Raw genomic sequence first — 22,500 nt, forward strand, 5'->3', positions numbered from 1 at the left:
ATACCAACTTTTCACCTGGAGAACCTGATTTAAGCTCCACAATCAGACCTTAGAACCACTGTAGAACCTCTGAGGGAACGTTTACACTGTTTGTACCTTGATGACCGAAACATGTTCCTGCACAGAGCCTTCATTTCTAACAGGATACAGAAATATTCTATTCTACACATTCTTGGCCTCAATATCATTCCACCAATAAACCAGGAAATATTTGACGTTCCAGTCTTTTCTGTAACGGCAGATGTTGCAGTTGTTCCAGGCTACTGAGGTGATAATGACTCAGTGATTCAGGTGATTCATCCAACTGGAATCCTCACCGATTCGGCTGAATCACTCCGACTCTTAACAGCTCGGAATCATCTTAAATCAAATAAATTGCATTTTTTAATAACATAAATATGAAAAACACTGTGTCCATATGCCAGACGACCCGTCACTGTCTAATCAGCCCACGAACTCACGCGGCGCGTACTCGGTCCTGCTTTCGACACACGTTGGCTCATCCATCAAAGTTGCATCAAGATTTGAGCGTCTTTAAATAAAAACAGACTAAAAATAAAAAAATTCTTGAATTTATGCAATTAATACAACATAAATCACACTAGCAAATAATAATAATAATAATAATAACAACTTGTTTAATCTTATAGAATATTAAAGTATTGTAAAATAATAGCCAAGTGACATCGACCAAAATTTGCTGGCTTGGTGGTCAGAGGTCATTCCGACTAGGACATTAAAGCCCAATACCACTTCACCCCTCGCCCCCACCCCTTAGCCCAGACCTCTTAGTTTTGCTCGTTCACGATAGAGGATAGAGGGGTGGGGTGAAGTGTTGGGGCTGCATGACCCTCCAAACGGAGGTTTTTCAGAGACTCCAATCAGAGAGACATGAGGAAAGAGGAAAAACCAGCCAGACGGAGAACAAGAGACTCAGTTTGATGCTGTTTCAGTGGATTTTGGTCCTTTTCTTCATAAGAAGCATAAAACAATCACTAATACTTTGCTGACGTCTCGGTAGCTAGACAGATAAACTACCCGTTCCACCTTAAATAGTCCAGCAGTTCTGACGCCTGAAGCACCAGAATGTAACTGCTGCTCCATTTAAGGTGGAACGGGAAAATTCTAACAAGAATCTGGAGAACATCTGACTTCAGCTTCACATCACTGAAGAATTAGGGGGGGTGATAATAAATAATTGCCCCCCTCTTTGAAGGCGTATGATCCCTGAATGTAACTAAAGCCCAGCAGTGAGGTTGCTGGAAAGGGGACACTCAAAAACGAGGGGTAGGAGTAAAAGTAATAAATGGGACTGGGAGTTAATTTACCTTAGCCTTCTGTTCTTTCTCTCCTTTTCTGTCAATTTGTCATGCTATTTTTTTATTTTATGCAATTTATGTTCATGCTATACATATACAAAGCGTATGTAGGTATTGGTGCAGTATCAGCCTGGCTCAGTCGGCTCTGGCAGCTCAGATTAGTGCTGTGAGGCCTGCTTGTTATATAACGGAGAGGAAAGCATTAGAGCGCACAGCGTTACAGCAGCACGAGGCCTTTTCCTCCCCTCCCCTCCCCGGCAACACCACCAACCCTCTGGCTCTCCAACAGGCCAATCTCAAACTGCACACACACACACACACACACACAGGCCAACACAGAGCACATCAGCCCAACAGAGAGGCGATTGATCAGAACAGTGCAATCAGAGATGCTCGCAAGCCCACCAGTCATGTAACAGCCTTCCACCAAACTCGGCTCAAACACTTTACACTCGGCTTCCACGGATCACCGAAAATGAAAAAGCGGTGAAACTGAAAATGAAACCTCCTTAACTCCAAACAGCCTGTAATAATAAAAGATTAGGGCTGAACGATTTTGGCAAAACATCTAAATTGAGATTGATGGCAATTTAAACCGCAATTATTTATAATTAAGGTATAAATTGAGGTGCAGGCTAAGAAGGCCAGCGTATGCCACACATTTGTGGTTGCGATGTCACAGCAGTTCACGAGCTCCATGTTATTAGGTGAAATTTCCCAACTTAAAGACCATAATAAAAAGCGAAGCTCTTGCAATTTGAAATTTTCACTCTCTTAAATTGAAATTTCAATATAAAAACTATTCATCTTTCAGCGCCACTTCCGATTGCTTCCCCGTAGAGGTGGGCAACATGGAAAAAATATATTTGCAATACTCCACAAAATTTTACGCTCGGCTTCCACAGATCACCGAAAACGGTGAAACTGAAACTGAAACCTCCAGTTCGTCACCCAGCATTTAGAGCTGGCAAAGATATTCCAGCCATCCTCTCAGGCAGCCTTTATATTATAAACAGCCTGTAATAATAAAAGACGTCTGTTCTGATTAGGTCTGAACGATTTTCGGCAAAACATCCATTTGAGAATTATGGCAATTTACACTGCAATTATTTATAATTAAGGTATGAACTGAGGGCCACTTTTTAGCTAAGAAGACCAGGGTATATTTTTTCTGGCTTGAGACTGGAACTGATAACACAGTGCACCAGCCTGCCACTCATTTGTGGTTGTTCACAACCTTCACGTTATTAGGTAAAATTTCCCTGCTTAAAATTTTAAACACTGTCCTTAATTAACAGTAAGACTATAAAACTGAAGCTCTTGCGATTTTAAATTTGCACCTTTTCAAACTGCGATTTCGATATAATGATTAATCCTTCAGCCCGACTCCTGACTGGTTCCCTGTAGAGGTGGGCGAGATGGCAAAAATATATCACGACACTCCAAGAAATTTGATACACGATAAGCACTAATTTTCATGCTGTCGCCATGGCACCGTTTTCACGACTGCATGCCACCGTTGGTCGGGCACTGCTGTGAGTCCATTCAAGCACTTTTTTTTCTAAAACTGTAGAAAAATATGGTTTTCCACGACACGGGCCGTTTAATAAGCTGGTTATGTTAGGGCAATATTATTTTAAGTTTTATTAACCTAAAAATTACAGGCTAAATTATTGTTTGTTAATAGTAGTAAGTTGGTAATAAAATGCAAAAATGGCAACAAACTGCAATTTATAATATAACAACATAATATAATATAACATAATATTGGGGATTCGTGCATAATACTGGGAATATTGGGCAGTCATGGGCTGGAGGTTTGGGAACTGTGACCGGAAGGTCGCCGGTTCGATCCCCAGGGCCGACAGTCCATGACTGAGGTGTCCTTGAGCAAAACACCTAACCCCCAACTGCTCCACGGGTGCTGTGGATAGGGCTGCCCACCGCTCCGGGTAAGTGTGCTCACTGCCCCCTAGTGTGTGTGTTCACTAGTGTGAATGTGGGATTAAAAAAGTATCATTTAATACAATATAGCTGTTGAAATGATGCAACATTAGAGCTGTAAAATACTAATTCACTTGTAAATATACACAAAAATCATGGCTGCAAAATACAACACGTCTCTTTTGTGTTAACTGTTAACAAAATACTGTCACTCTATTATAAAGCAGTGGTGGAATATCTGTAAAAGGCTCAGAAGTGAGTTCGAAACTACAACACAACTACAGCACAAACATCTTTATATCACCTGTTTATCTTTCTTTATCTTAATCTATTGTTTATTAACCGATTATGCCTGAAGCATACTTCACGCAAGGGCGCAGACACTTCGAGCTACGCCGACGGGGTTTTGCGCTTAGTGGCATTGAAAAATGTGTCACGACGCATTACGTGATACGACACAAGCGCGAGCTGCAATCTGGGCGTTGCAGCAAGGGGGCGCTAAAACGACAGCCAAGCCTGGCCAAGCAGTACCGCCAGTGTGCTTCTCCACTGCCACAGCAGACGAGCATCACGACTTAAAAATATGATTAACTATCGCATTTCCAATCCAAGAGAAGAGGTAAAGCAGCTCACTCTCCTCTACTACCCACAGTGGATCCCTCTCTGATCTGCACTCTATCGCCCCCTTCAGTAGAGGGTTTTAACTTCCACAGCAACGTAAGAAGGCACTGAGTTCGTACAGAAGGACCGAGAGTTTCCAGTGCGTTGAACAAGCGCCGTCATTTGCGTTCGCGGCCTTGCGTGAAGTATGTTTCAGGCCTTACGGTAAAACAGCCTTTACGCTTTGGTCTGTTGGCCGAAAAGCAAATGACTGGTGACCAAAGCTCAACCCCCTCCTCACGCTATGGCCACCCGTGCAAATGTCAATGCAGTTATTCTTCCTCGAAGCTCAGCGCTCAAGCTCAGAGCGCCAAACGTACCACGTCTGCCTGGGCAAGTGACAGCAGTAAAATCATAACGTGGTTTCAGGAGAAAGCATGATTTGATTTAGCTCTCCTCCCAGGCTGAGTCATGCGAGCAGAGCCGACGATGAGCCAGATAAACCATCAATCCGTCCGTCTACAAACCCACCTGTGCTAGGTTCTAAAAGAAGATGCGCGCGAGTTAATCCAGAAGCAGTTTAACTGCAGAGCCGAAGCTCAGACAGGCATCATAGTTCATTTATAGACTTCTAGGTGTAATTTTAAGTGGGTGCAACAGTCTTGCTCATTGTGTTATTATGCTTATGACTGCTAATCACAGTCAACAGTGAGGAAAAAAAAAAAAGAAGATAATTGCCAGCGTGTCAGTCTGAAACCCATCATCTTTAAGAGAGAAGCCATGAAGACGCAGATAAGTGAACACATCCCTTACACAAACATTAGACTGTTTACCTCTGGCATTAACACGTGTTTAGTGTCCGGATTGGATCTGGACAAACTGACGGAATTCTGTTTACACTTTTCACTAAAACGTGTCCCCAGTTTGACCGGATGAGATCCGTCATTCCGGCTTTGTTTTTTCCCCCTCAATGATACGAGTCGACAATTTTGACTTGGACACTTTTATCGGCTCGGAGCGCAAAAAAAAAAGAAAATTCCAGCCTCGTGTTTACACGCAGTAATAATCCAATAACTGCAGAAAATCCGATTTGGTCAGTAATCCAATCAACGCATTTACACGCACTTGAGTAATCAGATAATGGGGAAACTCGGCGTATACATGAGCCAGACAGCAATCAGACTTCTGCTTTGCAACCGGGCAACAAACTCACAGAAGACGACAAGATAAAACTCGAGCCGTGTGTTGTCGCACATGGTCAGATCGAGAAATCGGAAAGAAATCAGAGTAAGAGTTCACAGCACTGAAAAATCTGAGCTAAAATCCAGCTTCTTTATCAGATTTCTAGATTGGCGTGTGGTGTTTACACGACCGTTTGACTAATCAGATAACTGCAGAAACCTGACTGTTAGTCAGCACTCAGAAAACGTGTTTCTGCTTATGTAATTGTATACGGCAGGGATGAATGGTTTGGGGAAAGTACCAATCTGTGATTTTTAAGACTAATATTGCGAATATGATTTAAATTGTGATTTTTCTTTTGTAAATTAAGGTTCAGGCTTTTTTGTGCCAAGAAGACCAGAATGTCCACTTTATCTAGCTTGAGGCTTGACCCCTGAACATAGTGCGCCAGACAGCCAGTAATTTGTGGTTGTGATGTCACAACACATGGGGGTTTGGCTGCCTCTGATTGGTCTCTACAGGCAGTATACAACAACCAAACACTATTTGTCCAAACACTACCCAAGACTATTTGTCCAAACACTACCCAAGACTATTTGTCCAAACACTACCCAACACTATTTGTCCAAACACTACCCAACACTATTTGTCCAAACACTACCCAACACTATTTGTCCAAACACTACCCAACACTATTTGTCCAAACACTACCCAACACTAAGTGGCCAGAAGCTACCCAAATTACTAAGCCAAAAGCTATTTGGCCCAAAGCTGCCCAACGCCATTTGGCCAAAAGCTGCCCAACGCCATTTGGCCCAAAGCTGCCCAACGCCATTTGGCCCAAAGCTGCCCAACGCCATTTGGCCCAAAGCTGCCCAACGCCATTTGGCCCAAAGCTGCCCAACGCCATTTGGCCCAAAGCTGCCCAACGCCATTTGGCCCAAAGCTGCCCAACGCCATTTGGCCCAAAGCTGCCCAACGCCATTTGGCCCAAAGCTGCCCAACGCTATTTGGCCCAAAGCTGCCCAACGCTATTTGGCCCAAAGCTGCCCAATGCTATTTGGCCAAAAGCTGCCCAACGCTATTTGGCCAAAAGCTGCCCAACGCTATTTGTCCAGACACTACCCAAAAGTGTTTGATCAAACTCCATAAGCCATTAATTGCCAAACACAAGCAAACACTACTAATATTTTAAGTAATTGCAGCTCTTGCAATTAGAAAACTGCACTCTCTAAAAATGCACCTTGGATATAAAAAGATGAATCTGTCAGCCCTAGTGTATGGACCACGAAAAGCACAGAAAGCACTTGTTAAATGCAGTCAAGATCCATCCGTTTGTTTGTTTCTATCCTTATCTGCTCACAGTGGGCGCTGGTGATGTTTCTACCTGGCTTTTTCATGCAGGAAAGTGATATCCGAATGTATTCCAATCGCCCATAAGCAATGCACTGACCACACTGCTTCACAGAGAAGAAGGAAGCTTTCTCTAAAATCTGAGCAACATAACACATCAGTGTAGGTTCCAATGGTGCAGCAGGTGGAAGCACCAACACCCTTATAGCATGTCAAGTGCAACAGCATGTAAATGAGCCCCGGGACCAAAAATGGTGAACTTGCAGGAACTCGCATTCAAATGAACCCGAACTCTCGACGGACGTTGAGCTTCCACATTGACAGATGGACAAACTTCAGCACACAAGAACCCGATGTCTGCGTTTCATAAGCGTCATAATTAAGATCTAAAATCTTAATCAGAAACAAATGTAACTCCAGGCTGAGCCAGCTACTCAGTGTTTACATGCAAAGATTTTTGCCAATCCGACTGAACACATTCGGATTTCAGATTCAGACGGAGGTGTTTATTCTCACTTCAATAATATTCAATAATCCAATGGAAAATCTTCGTTTACATGCTCACCACAGGTAATCATATCCAAAATGACGCGCATGCGTGGAGAACCGTTTAGTGTAGACGTTACCATGACAACCAGCATCATGTGAATACAGTCAGAGTGAGATGAGCAGCAGTGAGCAGTGATTGTGTTTTTAACTGCTTTAAAATGACGTCAGACTCAGGAAAACGTCCTTCACACGTCCTTATTAAAGAAGGCCGGGAGGAAGACGTCGTGCTCTGAGACGCATAAGATGGACGTCCGTCCCACCGCCGTCTTTTAAAGATCAGAGCATGAACTTCGTCTCCTCTGCAGACCAGTTTCTGCTCCGCCGTGTTGAACGGTATAAACTCTCACTGTGACGCGACGCACATGCAGAACGGACTGAAACTTTCCGATAGGGAATGTAATCGGATACAGGCGTTAACACTGATATTATTCTTCTATTTAACAGATTATTTACAGGATTACCCAAATCAATCAGTCGGATAGAAACTGTATTCTGAATTGCCTCAATCAGACTAGACTATTCCAACCGAGGTGTTTGGAAGCTGGACTATTAACAGATTACTAGGGTGCATGTAAACATGGCTGGTGTGAACACAGGATGTGTGGCAACAAACACTCCACACAGCAGTGGCTGGTGTAACAGGTCACTCGTTATTTAGATCAGATAAGAACAACTTCAGGTCACTGCAGGACAAGAACAGTCAGACAAGCATTTTAAACCAAATACACTTTTCTGAATGTTTCTTTTCAAACCAATGTCAGAGATATTTGACAGCACAATCGAGAGCCTTGAAAAAGGCCTAAACATCACTGCTACTGAGTTACACATGGTTTTTGGGCAAACACTACCCAGCACCACCTAGTCAAATAGTATCCAGTGCCATCTGGACAAAGGCTACCCAACATTATTCGGCCACATGCTCTCCACTACCAAACGTCACACAACACTAATTTGGCCAAACATCCAAAACCATTCGGCCTAATTCTACCACTATTTGGCCAAACATTAGCCCACGGTATCTGGCCAAGCGCTATTCAGTGTTCATTTGGCCAAAGGCTACCCAACGCTATCTGGCCAAAGGCTACCCAACGCTATCTGGCCAAAGGCTACCCAACGCTATCTGGCCAAAGGCTACCCAACGCTATCTGGCCAAAGGCTACCCAACGCTATCTGGCCAAAAGTGTATGATCAAACTCAACAACACAACCAAACACTACTCAGCCAAAACTATCTGATCAAACCTCACCCAGCACTATTTGGTCACTCTACCAAACACCGTTTTGCCGTCTGCAATTCTGTCCAACTCTAATCACTTTTCCACTCACACCACTGAACACTGCCCACCAACACACTACCACTGCCCTCACACTCACACCACTGCCCGCCAACACACTACCACTGCCCTCACACTCACACCACTGAACACTGCCCGCCAACACACTACCACTGCCCTCACACTCACACCACTGAACACCAACACACTACCACTGCCCTCACACTCACACCACTGAACACTGCCCGCCAACACACTACCACTGCCCTCACACTCACACCACTGAACACTGCCCGCCAACACACTACCACTGCCCTCACACTCACACCACTGAACACTGCCCGCCAACACACTACCACTGCCCTCACACTCACACCACTGAACACTGCCCGCCAACACACTACCACTGCCCTCACACCACTGAACACTGCCCGCCAACACACTACCACTGCCCTCACACCACTGAACACTGCCCGCCAACACACTACCACTGCCCTCACACTCACACCACTGAACACTGCCCGCCAACACACTACCACTGCCCTCACACTCACACCACTGAACACTGCCCGCCAACACACTACCACTGCCCTCACACTCACACCACTGAACACTGCCCGCCAACACACTACCACTGCCCTCACACTCACACCACTGAACACTGCCCGCCAACACACTACCACTGCCCTCACACTCACACCACTGAACACTGCCCGCCAACACACTACCACTGCCCTCACACTCACTGAACACTGCCCGCCAACACACTATCACTGTCCTCACACTCACACCACTGAACACTGCCCGCCAACACACTACCACTGCCCTCACACTCACACCACTGAACACTGCCCGCCAACACACTACCACTGTCCTCACACTCACACCACTGAACACTGCCCGCCAACACACTATCACTGTCCTCACACTCACACCACTGAACACTGCCCGCCAACACACTATCACTGTCCTCACACTCACACCACTGAACACTGCCCGCCAACACACTACCACTGCCCTCACACTCACACCACTGAACACTGCCCGCCAACACACTACCACTGCCCTCACACTCACTGAACACTGCCCGCCAACACACTACCACTGCCCTCACACTCACACCACTGAACACTGCCCGCCAACATACTACCACTGCCCTCACACCACAAATACACAAACATCTACACTCTTACAAAGGACGGTTCTTAAAGGGTGCTATGGGAATGGTTCTATATAGAGCCATGACTTATATGTTGAACCATTTGCACCCTTAAATTCAGACGGAGAATATCTCACATAAGGTTCTATACAGAACCAAAAGGGTTCTTCTGCTGTAACGAGTTTGCCATCATGAGAATGACCGAACCCTTTTTGGTGCTTTTTCAAAAAGGTTCTACACAGAACCACATACGAAACATTCTCCATCAATCCGAAGAACCATTTAGGCATGCAAATAGTTCCAAACAGAGCTCAAGGTTCTAAATAGAACCATTTGCATGCGTAAATGGTTCTCTGCGTGGTAAAATGGTTCTTCCGATTGATAGAGAATATGTTGCATACGGTCCTATATAGCACCAAAAAGGGTTCTTCTACTGTTACAAGTCTGACATCAAGAGAACAAGAGAATAACAGAACCCTTTTTGGTGCTTTTTCAAAAAGGTTCTACACAGAACCACAAGCGAAACGTTCTCCATCAATCTGAAGAACCATGTAGGCATGCAAATGGCAAAATAGAACCAATCCTGTCACTAAAGAACCCCTGAAGAACCGTCTTGTGCACCTAACACCCTCTCTCTCCTCCAGTGTGCTCCTCTCTGACCCCTCCTCTCTCTCTCTCTCTCAGCTTGCCCAGGCTGTTGATGGTTCTCCTCCTGAGGAGGAACCCTTACCTCCTCCAGCACGCTGACGGTGTTCCTGCAGCTCTGGAGGCGGGTGGTGAAGCTGGACGTGGTGGGAGAGTTGTAATCCTCCGTCGTCTCCGAGAGGAACTCGGACACCGATATCTGATCCGGCATCCTACTCGGGCAGCGGTGGAAGGGTTTTCCCCCCGAAAGAGAAGGAAAACAAACAAGACGGGAAGGTTCGTTCAGAAAAGCGAGAGCATTAAAAAAGGAGAGAAGAACAGCAGAAACTTCCGAGGCGGTTAGTCGCCGACTGGACTGCACTGGACTGGACTGGACCGACCGACTAACGTTAGCGGGCTAATAAACACACGGAAACACGGTTCCGGCTGGGGGGGAAATCGTTTCAGCGGCGGTTTCGGGACTCGGGGTGCCGTCCTGTCTCACTCGCTCCCCCTGCGAACCTCTGCTCTGAGTATCTGGACGGTTCGGCTGCGGCTCGGGCTCCGGCTGCGGCTCCGGCTCACGGCGTAAACTGAGCGACCGTTAGCGGCGGCGGATGAACACATTCCGGGCGATGATGTTCAAACCGCCGCGGCAGCAAAACCACATTTCGCCGTTAAATTAGGACCGTTTTCCGCTCGACTCTGTCGCCTCTGCTCGCTCGTCGGACCGTAGCCTGCGTTTAATGCGCAATATGTGACATCCGTCCCTCTCTCTCTCTCTCTCTCTCTCTCTCTCTCTCTCTCCCCCCATCCACCCACTGTTGGTAGCACTCGGCTCTGCGCATGCGCCGTGATGCCTCACATGACGGGCTGAAGAGGCTCCATTCCAGCTGTTCTGCTCGGTTGGGCGATACAGCTCGTTTTCCTTTCGATACCAACTAATATCGAAGCTAATTTCCCGATATCGATACGTTTTTCTTTTCTAAATAATATATTTAAAATATTACATATGGATATAAAAGGGGACTACCTTGTGTATTCCTACACTGAATATAGCAAGTGTGGACATTTACATGGTATATATGTGTATATATAATTTTATATAATGTTCTTGTGCATATAAAAAGGCGACTACCTTGTGTATTTCTACAGTGAACATAACAAATGTGGACATTTATATGTATATAGTATCTAAATAAAATATACCTGGAAGCTTTTATAGTAGTTTTAATTAGTCCTTGACATGTAAACTGAGACATTCAGAGAGTAAAGTGGTTCAGGTGTGTTTACAGTGGTGGTGATAGGAACCAGGGGTCGCCATGACTACAACACAGATATATATATATATATATATATATATATATATATATATATATACACACCTTTTTTGGTGCTATATTGAACCATTTTCAAAAAGGTTCTATATAGAACCATATACAACACATACAGCATCATTCTGGAGAACCATTTCAGCATGCAAAGAACCATTTAAGAATAAATAATATATGTAATGTTCACCCCCCCCCCCATCTTCCACAGTCTTAAAAAAGACGGTTCTTCAAGAGTTTTAGAACCATTTACATACTTAATGGTTCTTTGCATGGTGGAATGCTTCCTCAGATTGATAGAGAACGTGTACACTCTTAAAAAAGATGATGCTCCAGTGGTTCTTTAGTGAAAAAAACTTTTATATAGAACCATGAACACTCAAAGAACGCTTTGCATGATTAAAGGGTTCTTTGCATCATGAATGGGTTCTTTAGACTAACGGAAAATATGCTGTGGGTAGTTCTAAATAGAACCTTTCAGGAAATGGTTCTATATAGCACCCAAAAGGGTTCTTCTATTGTTATGATGTCAAGCTTATAAAGACAGAAGAACCGTTTTGTGCCATAAAGAACCCTTTTTTAAAAAGGTTCAGTGTAGAACCATCTATAGCACATTCGGGCAAATCTTCCATCAATCTGAAGAACCCTTACATAATCCAAAGAACCCTTTAATCACGCAAAGGGTTATCTGAGTGTTCATGGTTCTATAAAGAACCAGTTTCTTTACTAAAGAAGTGTATATGGTTCCGTTTAACACCAAAAAGATTACAGTCTGTTCTGACATTAGAAGAACCCTTTTTGGTGCTATATAGAACCATTTTCAAAAAGGTTCTAGATTGAATCAAATGCCACACATTCTCCATCAATCTAAATAGCAGTTTCACAATGCAATCCACCATTTAAGCATGCACATGGTTCTAGATAGAACTCATGGTTCTAGATAGAACCATTGCCTTTACTAAATAACCTTATTTTTAAAGTGTAGGTTGGCCTGACTGTAATCTGCTCTACTGACTTCAATTTGTTCAGTACCAGAGATGAAGCTGGTCCATTCCAGCTGCGTCTGAAAGCAGCACTACCAGATTAGCATATTACCGCCCACTGTTTCCACATAATAAACTACAATAAAGGTTTAATGTTTAATGTTAAACTATTACTGATAAACTACCGTGACTGCAATGTCACTTGTAATATGAGAACATATACACACCAATCAGGTGTAACATTCTGACCACCTCACTGTCCACTTTATCAGCTCCACTTACTGTATAGTTCCACTCTGTAGTTCTACAGTTACAGACTGTAGTCCATCTGTTTCTCTGATACTCTGTTACCCTGTTCTTCAGTGGTCAGGACCCCCATGGACCCTCACAGAGCAGGTACTGTTTGGGTGGTGGGTCATTCTCAGCACTGCAGTGACACTGAGAGACTGAGACACTGTGTGTTAGTGTGTGTTGTGCTTGTCTGAGTGGATCAGACACAGCAGCGCTGCTGGAGGTTTTAAACACCTCAGTGAGAATCGTCCACCAGCCAAAAATATCCAGCCAGCAGCGTCCTGTGGGCAGCGTCCTGTGGGCGGCGTCCTGTGGGCGGCGTCCTGTGACCACTGATGAAGGACTAGAGGATGACCGAGACAAACTGTGCAGCAGCAGATGAGCTGTCCTCTCTGACTTTACATCTACAAGGTGGACCGACGAGGTAGGAGCGTCCAATAGAGTGGACAGTGAGTGGACACAGTGTTTAAAAACTCCAGCAGCACTGCTGTGTCTGATCCACTCAGACCAGCACAACACACACTAACACACCACCACCACCACCACGTCAGTGTTACTGCAGTGCTGAGAATGATCCACCACCCAAATAGTACCTGCTCTGTGAGGGTCCATGGGGGTCCTGACCACTGAAGAACAGGGTAAAAGGGTTTGTATGTACATGCTAAATTGCCCCTAGGTGTGCGTGTGTGTGTGTGTGTGTGTGTGTGTGTGTGCCCCTTGATGGACTGGTGGCCTGTCCAGGGTGTATCCTCCCTCCCACCTGATGACCACTGGGATAGACTCCAGAACTATTTCATATTTTTAGCTTATAAAGGCTTATTGTTGCCACTTGACTGTCACCAATGTGACCAACGGCCAAGTGTGCTCACTGCCCCCTAGTGTGAGTTCATACACTAGTGTGTATGTGGTGTTTGACTGCACAGATGGGTTAAATGCGGCGGTCAAATTTCCCAGTTGTGGGTCTAATAAGGGTCACTTAACCTTAATCTTTAACCTTGAATGACCGCAGTGTCTGATCAGTGTTATGTGAAATAAACTTCCCTCCCCTCCGTTTTCAGCATCAGCTCCAAATGTGGTGGAAACACAACACGTCATTCCTCAATGAAGCTGAATGTCTTACCGGCTCCATAAAGAGTCTTTCGAGGAAAAACTCGACAAACGAGAGGACGATGACCTCATGACTTCACAGCCAACCTGTAACCTGCACGAATAAAATGTGGCACTGTTGGGTTTATTGTTGTCATTTGACTTTCACCAATATTTTAAAGGTCTTTATGCTATAAATAATAATAGAAGCATAACTCATAAATCATAGCTCATAACTCGGCTCATAACTCAGCTCATAGCTCATAGCTCATAACTCAGCTCATAGCTCATAACTCATAACTCAGCTCATAGCTCATAACTCATAACTCATAACTCAGCTCATAGCTCATAACTCATAACTCAGCTTATAGCTCATAACTCATAGCTCATAACTCGGCTCATAACTCAGCTCATAGCTCATAACTCATAACTCAGCTCATAGCTCATAACTCATAACTCATAACTCAGCTCATAGCTCATAACTCAGCTCATAGCTCATAACTCATAACTCAGCTCATAACTCAGCTCATAGCTCATAACTCATAACTCAGCTTATAGCTCATAACTCATAGCTCATAACTCGGCTCATAACTCAGCTCATAGCTCATAACTCATAACTCAGCTCATAGCTCATAACTCAGCTCATAGCTCATAGCCCATAACTGTAATAGAAATATTCTGTACAGAACCTTTTTGAAAAGGGTTCTATATAGCACCAAAAAAGGTTCTTCTGTTGACATAGTAACTATAGAAGAACCCCTTTTCAAAAGATTCTATGTAGAACCATGAACACTCGAAGAACCTTTTGCATGCTTAAAGGGTTCTTTGCATGGAGACATGGTTCCATATAGAACTTTTTTGAAAAAGATTCTTCCGTTGTTACAAGCTTGGCATCATAACAATAGAAGAACCCCTTTCAAAAAGATTATACGTAGAACCATAAACCTTAGAGCAATTTCAGAACAGGTTCACCAAAAAGGGTTCCTCTGTTGTTACGAGCTCGACAAATGGTCCTTAGAGTGTTCACGGTTCTATGTAGAACCACTGTCTTTCCTAAAGAACCTTTTAAAGAGTGTGCAGCTTTAAATAGCCAGAGCTTCCTGCCTTTGATAGTTTCCTGGACCTAATAATGTAAAACAGTGTACAAGCTGCCTTTAAAGTGCCTCGTCGGTCGTAGATCAGTCGGATCCTCTGCTCCGGCCTCCGGCCTCCGGCTTACCGGCTTTCACCGTAACACTAAACACTGAGCGGTTTCAGCCTCTTGACTTACCCGGTTTGTTCTGGCCAGTTAACGTCCATCCAGTGAAGAGTGAGGTCAGTGGAAGCCGTCTCTTCTCTTCATGTTCACCTCTTTCCCACTGCCACCCTCAACCCAGTGAGCTGACCGGAGAGAGAGGGCGCGTATGCGAGGGTGAGTGTGTGTGTGTGTGTGTGTGTGTGTGAGGAGAGGAAGGGAGAAGCGACCGCGAGTGCAGAAAAACAGTCACAATGGGACACAGGATCCAGAAGGTTTTCAGGATCAGGAAAAGAGGCCGAGCTCGCTCCCTGCCGAAGGAAACGTGAGGCTCTCCAAGCCTAATTTACATACATTAGATCTACAATCTATACATCTGATCTAATAGTCCTACATTCTTCTGACCACCTCTGTCCACTATCAGGTCCACGTACTGTATAGCTGCACTTTGTAGTTCTGCAGTTACAGATGGTGGTGAGTAACACTGATGTGGTGGTGGTGTGTTAGTGTGTGTGAGTGGATCAGACACAGCAGTGCTGCTGGACTGAGAATCGTCCACCAACCAAAAATATCCAGCCAGCAGCGTCCTGTGGGCAGCGTCCTGTGGGCAGCGTCCTGTGACCACTGATGAAGGACTAGAGGATGACCAACACAAACTGTGCAGCAGCAGATGAGCTGTCGTCTCTGACTTCACATCTACAAGGTGGACCGACGAGGTAGGAGTGTCTAATAGAGTGGACAGTGAGTGGACACAGTGTTTAAAGACTAGTTATGTTCCCTGACTAAAGGTCCTGAGATGTACCCTTGATGGAAACACTCCAGGGAAAGTTTAGTACCTTTATCCCCCCCCCCAGTGCCGGTTGGGGTGCCGTTGGCGCCCCCGCGGGCTCAGGCCTCGTCCTCGTCCTCGCTGCAGCTCCCTCAGCGCCCACAGGACTCATTATGTGTCATTTTCCTGTTTTTCTCAGGGCTGCGGTTGTCTGGGCAGAGTTTTTTGCGGGACAGGAAACGGGGCGATTCCAGCCGAGACGAGTGAACATAAGGCCAAGAGGATGCATTATCTGCACAGGCACTGCTGAGGCAGAAAATTGCCACACAGGGGTGCTGAGGGGGGCACGCTGAGGACACGAGGGAACAAAACTCACAGGCCGACGGTCAGACCTGATGGTCACCACTCATGTTGTGCATCATGCTGCTTTGTAAGCCTGGAAATGCACCAGAAACAGTCATTCACCGTCACGTGACCATTTCTGCCTCATTTTCATCTCCACGAGGTAAACAGGCTGCCTTTGTCACTGTGCCCTTGAAGGGGAACTCCAGCAATCTTTCCAAAAGTTCTACATAATTAAACAGTTAAGGTGTAAACAGAGCCGTTCAGCGCGGTTCGGTGAGAAACGCTCCGTTCTAGATAAACTGACCGAGTCAGAGCTGCTCACAGTGTTGGTGATGGGAACCAGACGTCCCCCTCTAAAAGCTCCTCACAGAAAGTTCCTACGGGAGATGGTTCTGATGACTGAGACGCTGTTTTATGACAGTTTTGTGTCGGCTTTCTTAATCAATTTTCAAATATTTCAATCCATTCATGGTGGAGGGAGACGTGCAGGGCGCTGTGCGGCAAAATAGTCCCCAAAGAAAACTCATTATTCCAAACTATTTTCCCCATCATCAACATTCCATATGAACGCAGAAGACTCGTGTGGGTTCACTAGTCATTTTGGACGGTAAACAAACCGGCTATATTTGTGTTGTAGTCATGACGACGCCAGGTTCCCATCACCACCAGTGTAAAGACGTCTGAACCGTGTCTCCTCTGATCACAGTTGAGTTAAATTTGGTGACGTCCCCTTTAATACCGACATATATTGCAATACCTCTTTTTTTAATCAGCTGCCCTGTATTGGCAAAAAGCAGCCCAGGCTCCTTGCAACACTTCTTATAACGTTGATGCGAGTGGGCGGAGCCAAACTCCTGTTTACTGAATTGGAGGATATATGTAAATGTGCTGTGACATCACAAAACCTCAGCTTCACTCAGTCTCCTATTTGGACTGACTGACGGACTGAGGAGCGAATGTTATATTTTGATTAACTGAATGTTTACAAAGTGCATCAAACTCGAAAAGGTGATTAATTAAAGCTTCTCGTAATACGGGCCCTTTAAACGTACGGCTACTTTGCCCTGACGTATCGGTTCTGATTGTTCTCCGTCTGCTCACACAGATAAACCCGGCTGTATCGGTTACCTGAATCATTCGGGAACGTCTAGACTTAAAACTGCCCTAAAACTGGCTTCACACTGTCTGTATAAATCCTCCAGTCTGCTGGGAGTGTGGGAATTCCTTCAGCCAACTGCTGCGCCTCTCCTGCCTTTTCTGGAATGCTCCTCTGTAGCTTTTTTCTCAGGCCGGGACCACAAGTGCTGCTCGGATGCCATGTCACGGAAAACTGATGCCACTGTGACGAAGACCACACCTTAACATGGAATGACAGTGAAGCACAAGCTTTAACTACTGGGTTTATGGCTTGTAAGCAAAAGGTGTTTATAATAAACACATTTATTTCCATTTAAATGAGTTCTGGAGGGTTTTGTGTATAAAATATGCACCACAGTGTGAAACTGCCAGTTTACTTTCCTCTTAAAAGTTATGCAAACAGCTGTGCCAGTTGCCTTGTAACGTGATACTGTATTCTGGGTTGTCTGGCGCCACCTGGTGGTCAAGACCTGCAACACAGCGAGCCAATCTGTTTTCTTTAAAGGGGAATTCCACCAGTGGTTCAAAATTTTAGAATTAAATTTATTATGACAAAGTTCTGCGGAGTGTTCTGGAGACAAATGATCAATTTTAGAGAAACTTAATTTTTTTTTACGTTTTTTTTTTTTTGACAATTTACATACACAGTCTTTTATTATTCTATATATATTTCTGGTTGGTGGACTATTCTCAGTCCAGCAGCGACACTGCTGCGTCTGATCCACTCACACCAGCACAACACACTAACACACCACCACCACGTCAGTATCACTGCAGTGCTGAGAATGACCCACCACCCAAATAGTACCTGCTCTGTGAGGGTCCATGGGGGTCCTGACCACTGAAGAACAGGGTAACAGAGTATCAGAGAAACAGATGGACTACAGTCTGTAACTGTAGAACTACAGAGTGCAGCTATACAGTAAGTGGAGCTGATAAAGTGGACAGTGAGCGGAGAAACGAGGAGGTGGTCAGAACGTTAGGCCTGACCGGTGAACACAGTCTTTATTAAAGAACCATCTTTAACGGTGTAGTCCTGTGTAATGAAGCGTTCTTGTGTGTTTGGGGCCTGAAGAACCGCATTTCATCCCAATGCATACGTTATACTGAGGAACGACACTAAAGACCCCCTGACTTACATCCACGCTGGGTGTTTTGAGGAAAAATGGTCCCCAAAATGCTTGGATCCCATCACCACCATGACACACGACTTACATGTACCACATCCCATCACACCACCATAAATGGCTTAGTACTGAAATATGGAGATATTTTTAAAAATTGATGGACTAAGAAATAAAGGAATAAAAAAAAGGGGCGCAATATTTTCAACACACTTTTTTAATCAGAAAATATACATCTCATTAGAAAACTACAGCTACTGACAGCAAAAACACACACAGCACTTACAGGCTTAATAAAACATAACGTTTCAACCAAAAGGGAAAAATGAGACTGGCTGCTTTAACTTTTTCACCACATAGTGCAGCTCATCTGCTGTAGTGACGGACAGTATTAAAGGCCTAATGAACATGACCAAACCTACTCCGGCTCACAGAGTCTAAAGAAGCAGACACACTGAGTAACTGAGTAAATGTAATTGGTTTCTGTACTTTAGTATTTTTGGTGTATCTGTACTGAAGTTTCTCCGTTCTGGGCGACTTTCTCCTTTCACTCCACTACATTTCAGAGTCTAATATCCGACTTTTTCCTCCTACATTTTGAGAAATCTGTGGTTCCTTTTGGTTTCTGTGTGTATAAAAACGTAACATGTCAAAACGAAAGAAGCGCAAAGCCAGAGCACCAATCAGGGCCCAGCGGTCACTTTGTTTAGAGCTGGTTTTGACCTGTTGGTCAGACCGACCCAGTGCAGCACGCGGTTCAACGTCAGCGCAGCAGCGTAAAACTTTGGGAGAGTCTGTTCAACATAAATGATGAACTAACCTAACTTTGTGTAAATAGAGCTCAATATAGAAATATGTCCACATATGCAGTCGAGACTGACGCGGCTTTTTTCTGAATTTCTACAAACACCATTTCATTGCTGTAAATAGTTAATTATGGAGGGTTCATTTATCATTTAATAAACCTGCAAAACACAATTTCATTCACTGTTTTTGAAGAAAAACAAACAAACAAAAACAATCTGTATACAGACGGCACTGATCTGACATATCAGATCGATATCGGTATCGACCGAGACTCAGAATTTCAGCATTTCATATATATACACTCACCGGCCACTTTATTAGGTACGCCTGTTTAGTTGCTTAAATAGCTAATCAGCCAATCACACGGCCGCAGCTCACTGCATTTAGGCGTGTAGAGGTGGTCAAGACGACTTGCTGAAGTGCAGACCGAGCATCAGAACGGGGAAGAAAGGGGATTTAAGGGGCTTTGAACGTGGCGTGGTTGTTGGTGCCAGACGGGCTGGTCTGAGTATTTCAGAAACTGCTGATCTGCTGGGATTTTCACACACAACCATCTCTAGGGTTTACAGAGAACGGTCCGAAAAAGAGGAAATATCCAGTGAGCGGTCAGTTGTGTGGACGAGAATGCCTTGTTGGTGTGAGAGGTCAGAGGAGAACGGGCAGACTGGTTCCAGATGATAGAAAGACAGCAGGAACTCAAATAACCAACCAGAATCTCTGAGGAACGTTTCTAACACCTTGTTGAAAGTCTGCCACGAAGAATTAAGACAGTTCTGAAGGAAAAAGGGGGTCCAGCCTTTTACTTGCAAGGGGTACCTAATAAAGTGGCCGGTGAGTGTATATAGTACACACACACACTATTTAAACTGCCACTCACGCAGCATCACTGCACAGCTGAACACGCTCAGAGGAGAACACTAACCACTTGTTCGGTTACGTCAGCTAATAGACACCATCACTAAGTAGCATCGCACTGACTGATGGGCAGATGGGGGGGGTGAGGGGTGGGGGTGTCCTGCCCACCCAGAGAAAGCGAGATGGTTTGCTTGGGCTCCTGGACTGCAGCAACACCAGGGACTGAACTCCCAGCCTCCAGGTGACGGAGCCGACGCTTAGACGGCGTAAACAACAGAAATATGAGCTGCTACTCTGGAGTTACAGTGTCTTCTAGTTTACTGGTGACAGCAGTGAAACTCACCTTGCCTTCAAATCAACAACCGTCTAGGAAACTCAGATCCTGCTCATACTAGAAATCAGTATAAATTAGTATTCGTTTTAACTGCTTGTGTAAGTGAACCGTCAATCGTCTCCACAGCATCTACTCCAGGCTCCAGACTGGGGCGTAAAGGAAAGCTTGTAGGTCAGTTCGGATAGAATACACACCACTGTTCAAACATCTGGAACCACTGTTCTGTTTCGTTTAGTTAATGCAAAATATGGATTGTACAATTGCGATATTTTCATGTGAAGCTGTAAAAAAACATTTTAGATTTGTCCAGAATTAACGTGGCTGTAGACGAGGCTGTGATGAAAAAGCTGCATAAAACTGAGCAGATAACAGCAGAAAGCCTCACATTTAAAGCAGCGAACGCAGTTACGCTTAGACGTTCCCAAAAAACATAAAATATTAACGCAAACATATCAAGATACACTCTGGCTCCAAACCAGACGCCAGGCATTCAAATCTACACTGAAATCTATATTATTAAATAAAACTGATTTTTATTATCATAAGTGATTTTGAACGTTATTTACACAGCTCAGATTAACTACAGGCACAAAGACTGAATATGATGATGGGGAATGTCTGGACGGTCCGTCTTAGTGCAGGTGTTAATAAGCTCCACTAACAGCGAATATTGATGTGTAATAATTACAGGAACCTCTGAAGTGCTACCAACAGCAGGAGTGGTATAAAAGAAGAAACTGATATTTTTAAACGTCCCTCTGAAACTGGCCGTCTCACAGTGTCTGTAAAATAAGAACGCAAAGCCGTAACGTTTAAATAAACTTCACTGATGCGCAATTACGTCCTATAACTGGCTCTTTAATAAGGCAATGATTCTGTTTAGAACCATGAGTTCTATACAGAACCATTTGCAAGCTTAGAGGGTTCTCTGCCTGGTGAAATCGTTCCTCAGATCAATGGAGATCAATTGTTACAAATGGTTCTGCAAAGTACCGAAGGGGATTCTTCTGTTATGTGAAGATTGTAATAATAGCAGAACCAAAAATGTTCTATATAGACCCACATACAACACGTTCTCCATCAATCTGAAGAATGACGACGACACCAAGTGTGTTTCCCACACATTACATTACATTACATTATATATATATATAAATAAATAAAACACACACACACACAGATCAGGCATAACATTATGACCACCTTGTTCCTACCCTCACTGTCCATTTTGTCACCCCCTTTTACCCTGTTCTTCAGTGGTCAGGACCCCCATGGACCCTCAACAAGCAGATACTGTTTGGGTGGTGGATCATTCTCACTCTGTTACCACCACGTCAGTGTTACTGCGGTGCTGAGAATGATCCACCACCCAAACAGTACCTGCTCTGTGAGGGTCCATGGGGGTCCTGACCACTGAAGAACAGGGTAACAGAGTATCAGAGAAACAGATGGACTACAGTCTGTAACTGTAGAACTACAGAGTGCAGCTATACAGTAAGTGGAGCTGATAAAGTGGACAGTGAGCGTAGAAACGAGGAGAACAATGTTATGCCTGATCGCTGTGTGTCATTACATATACACTAATATATATATATATATATATATATAGTGTGTGTACCACATTCCATCCCAACGTATACAAGTAATATTGAGGAACGACAGTAACGATCCCGGCTTCATCATGCTGGGTGTTTACACGCAAAACATTTCACTAAAAGCTAATATTGATGCGTAAAAATGACAGGAATGATTGAAAAGACGGGTTTCCTATAGTAGTACTACTCTTTTAAACGTCTCACAGTCTCTGTAAAACTAAATAGCAAAGCTTGCCGTAACTTAAATACAAAAATCAGAAAAAAGAGAAACCAGTAACTTCACAATTTCATCCTACATCCAAGGAGTATTCGGATAAAAACACTAATGCTGATGACGATATATTACAATCACACTTACTTAAAATACTCGACTGACGAATGACTAAACTGAATTAGTCCTGCTGATTGACTGTTTTCCATGGCCCAGACTCGAGATTAGTAGTGTGAAAACTTGGTCCCTCCTCCTGAACGCACAGAAGTACACAGTTAAACTGAATTTAGGTCAAAAGCGTAACCATCCCATGTAAAACTAATAAGCATTTCGCTTAATCACTTAAAAGACTGGAGCTCTTACGATACGGCAACATTTCGGGGTCAGCGAATCGT

At 44.3% G+C, this 22,500-nt stretch overlaps 2 protein-coding genes and 1 long non-coding RNA gene across 10 annotated transcripts in view; 1 reads left to right on the plus strand and 2 right to left on the minus strand.

Moving 5' to 3' along the window:
* LOC119262352 overlaps positions 1-10,315 on the plus strand; it is a 10,887-nt gene extending 572 nt beyond the window's left edge. The window contains exon 2 of the long non-coding RNA XR_005129562.1: positions 10,064-10,315. This is a non-coding gene — a long non-coding RNA (uncharacterized LOC119262352). The remainder of the gene's footprint in view (positions 1-10,063) is intronic.
* Positions 1-10,796, minus strand: part of asap1b (ArfGAP with SH3 domain, ankyrin repeat and PH domain 1b) — a 146,494-nt gene extending 135,698 nt beyond the window's left edge. For 5 of the 8 annotated variants that reach the window (XM_017709225.2, XM_017709227.2, XM_017709223.2 and 2 more), the window contains exon 1: positions 10,110-10,796. In XM_017709225.2, the coding sequence (XP_017564714.1) occupies positions 10,110-10,235 (126 nt within the window). In that variant the 5' untranslated portion in view covers positions 10,236-10,796. The remainder of the gene's footprint in view (positions 1-10,109) is intronic. The other 3 variants (XM_037533821.1, XM_037533820.1, XM_017709228.2) reach the window with 1 other exon arrangement.
* Positions 10,797-21,808: 11,012 nt separating this feature from the next.
* LOC108434224 (GTPase IMAP family member 4) overlaps positions 21,809-22,500 on the minus strand; it is an 8,168-nt gene continuing 7,476 nt past the window's right edge. Inside the window, exon 3 of the mRNA XM_017709203.2 lies at positions 21,809-22,500. This exon is cut by the window's right edge and continues 266 nt beyond it. The gene's annotated coding sequence lies outside the window, so the exon portion shown is untranslated.

This window comes from Pygocentrus nattereri, chromosome 24, assembly GCF_015220715.1.
Source record: "Pygocentrus nattereri isolate fPygNat1 chromosome 24, fPygNat1.pri, whole genome shotgun sequence".
NCBI classification, from domain to species: Eukaryota; Metazoa; Chordata; class Actinopteri; order Characiformes; family Serrasalmidae; genus Pygocentrus; species Pygocentrus nattereri.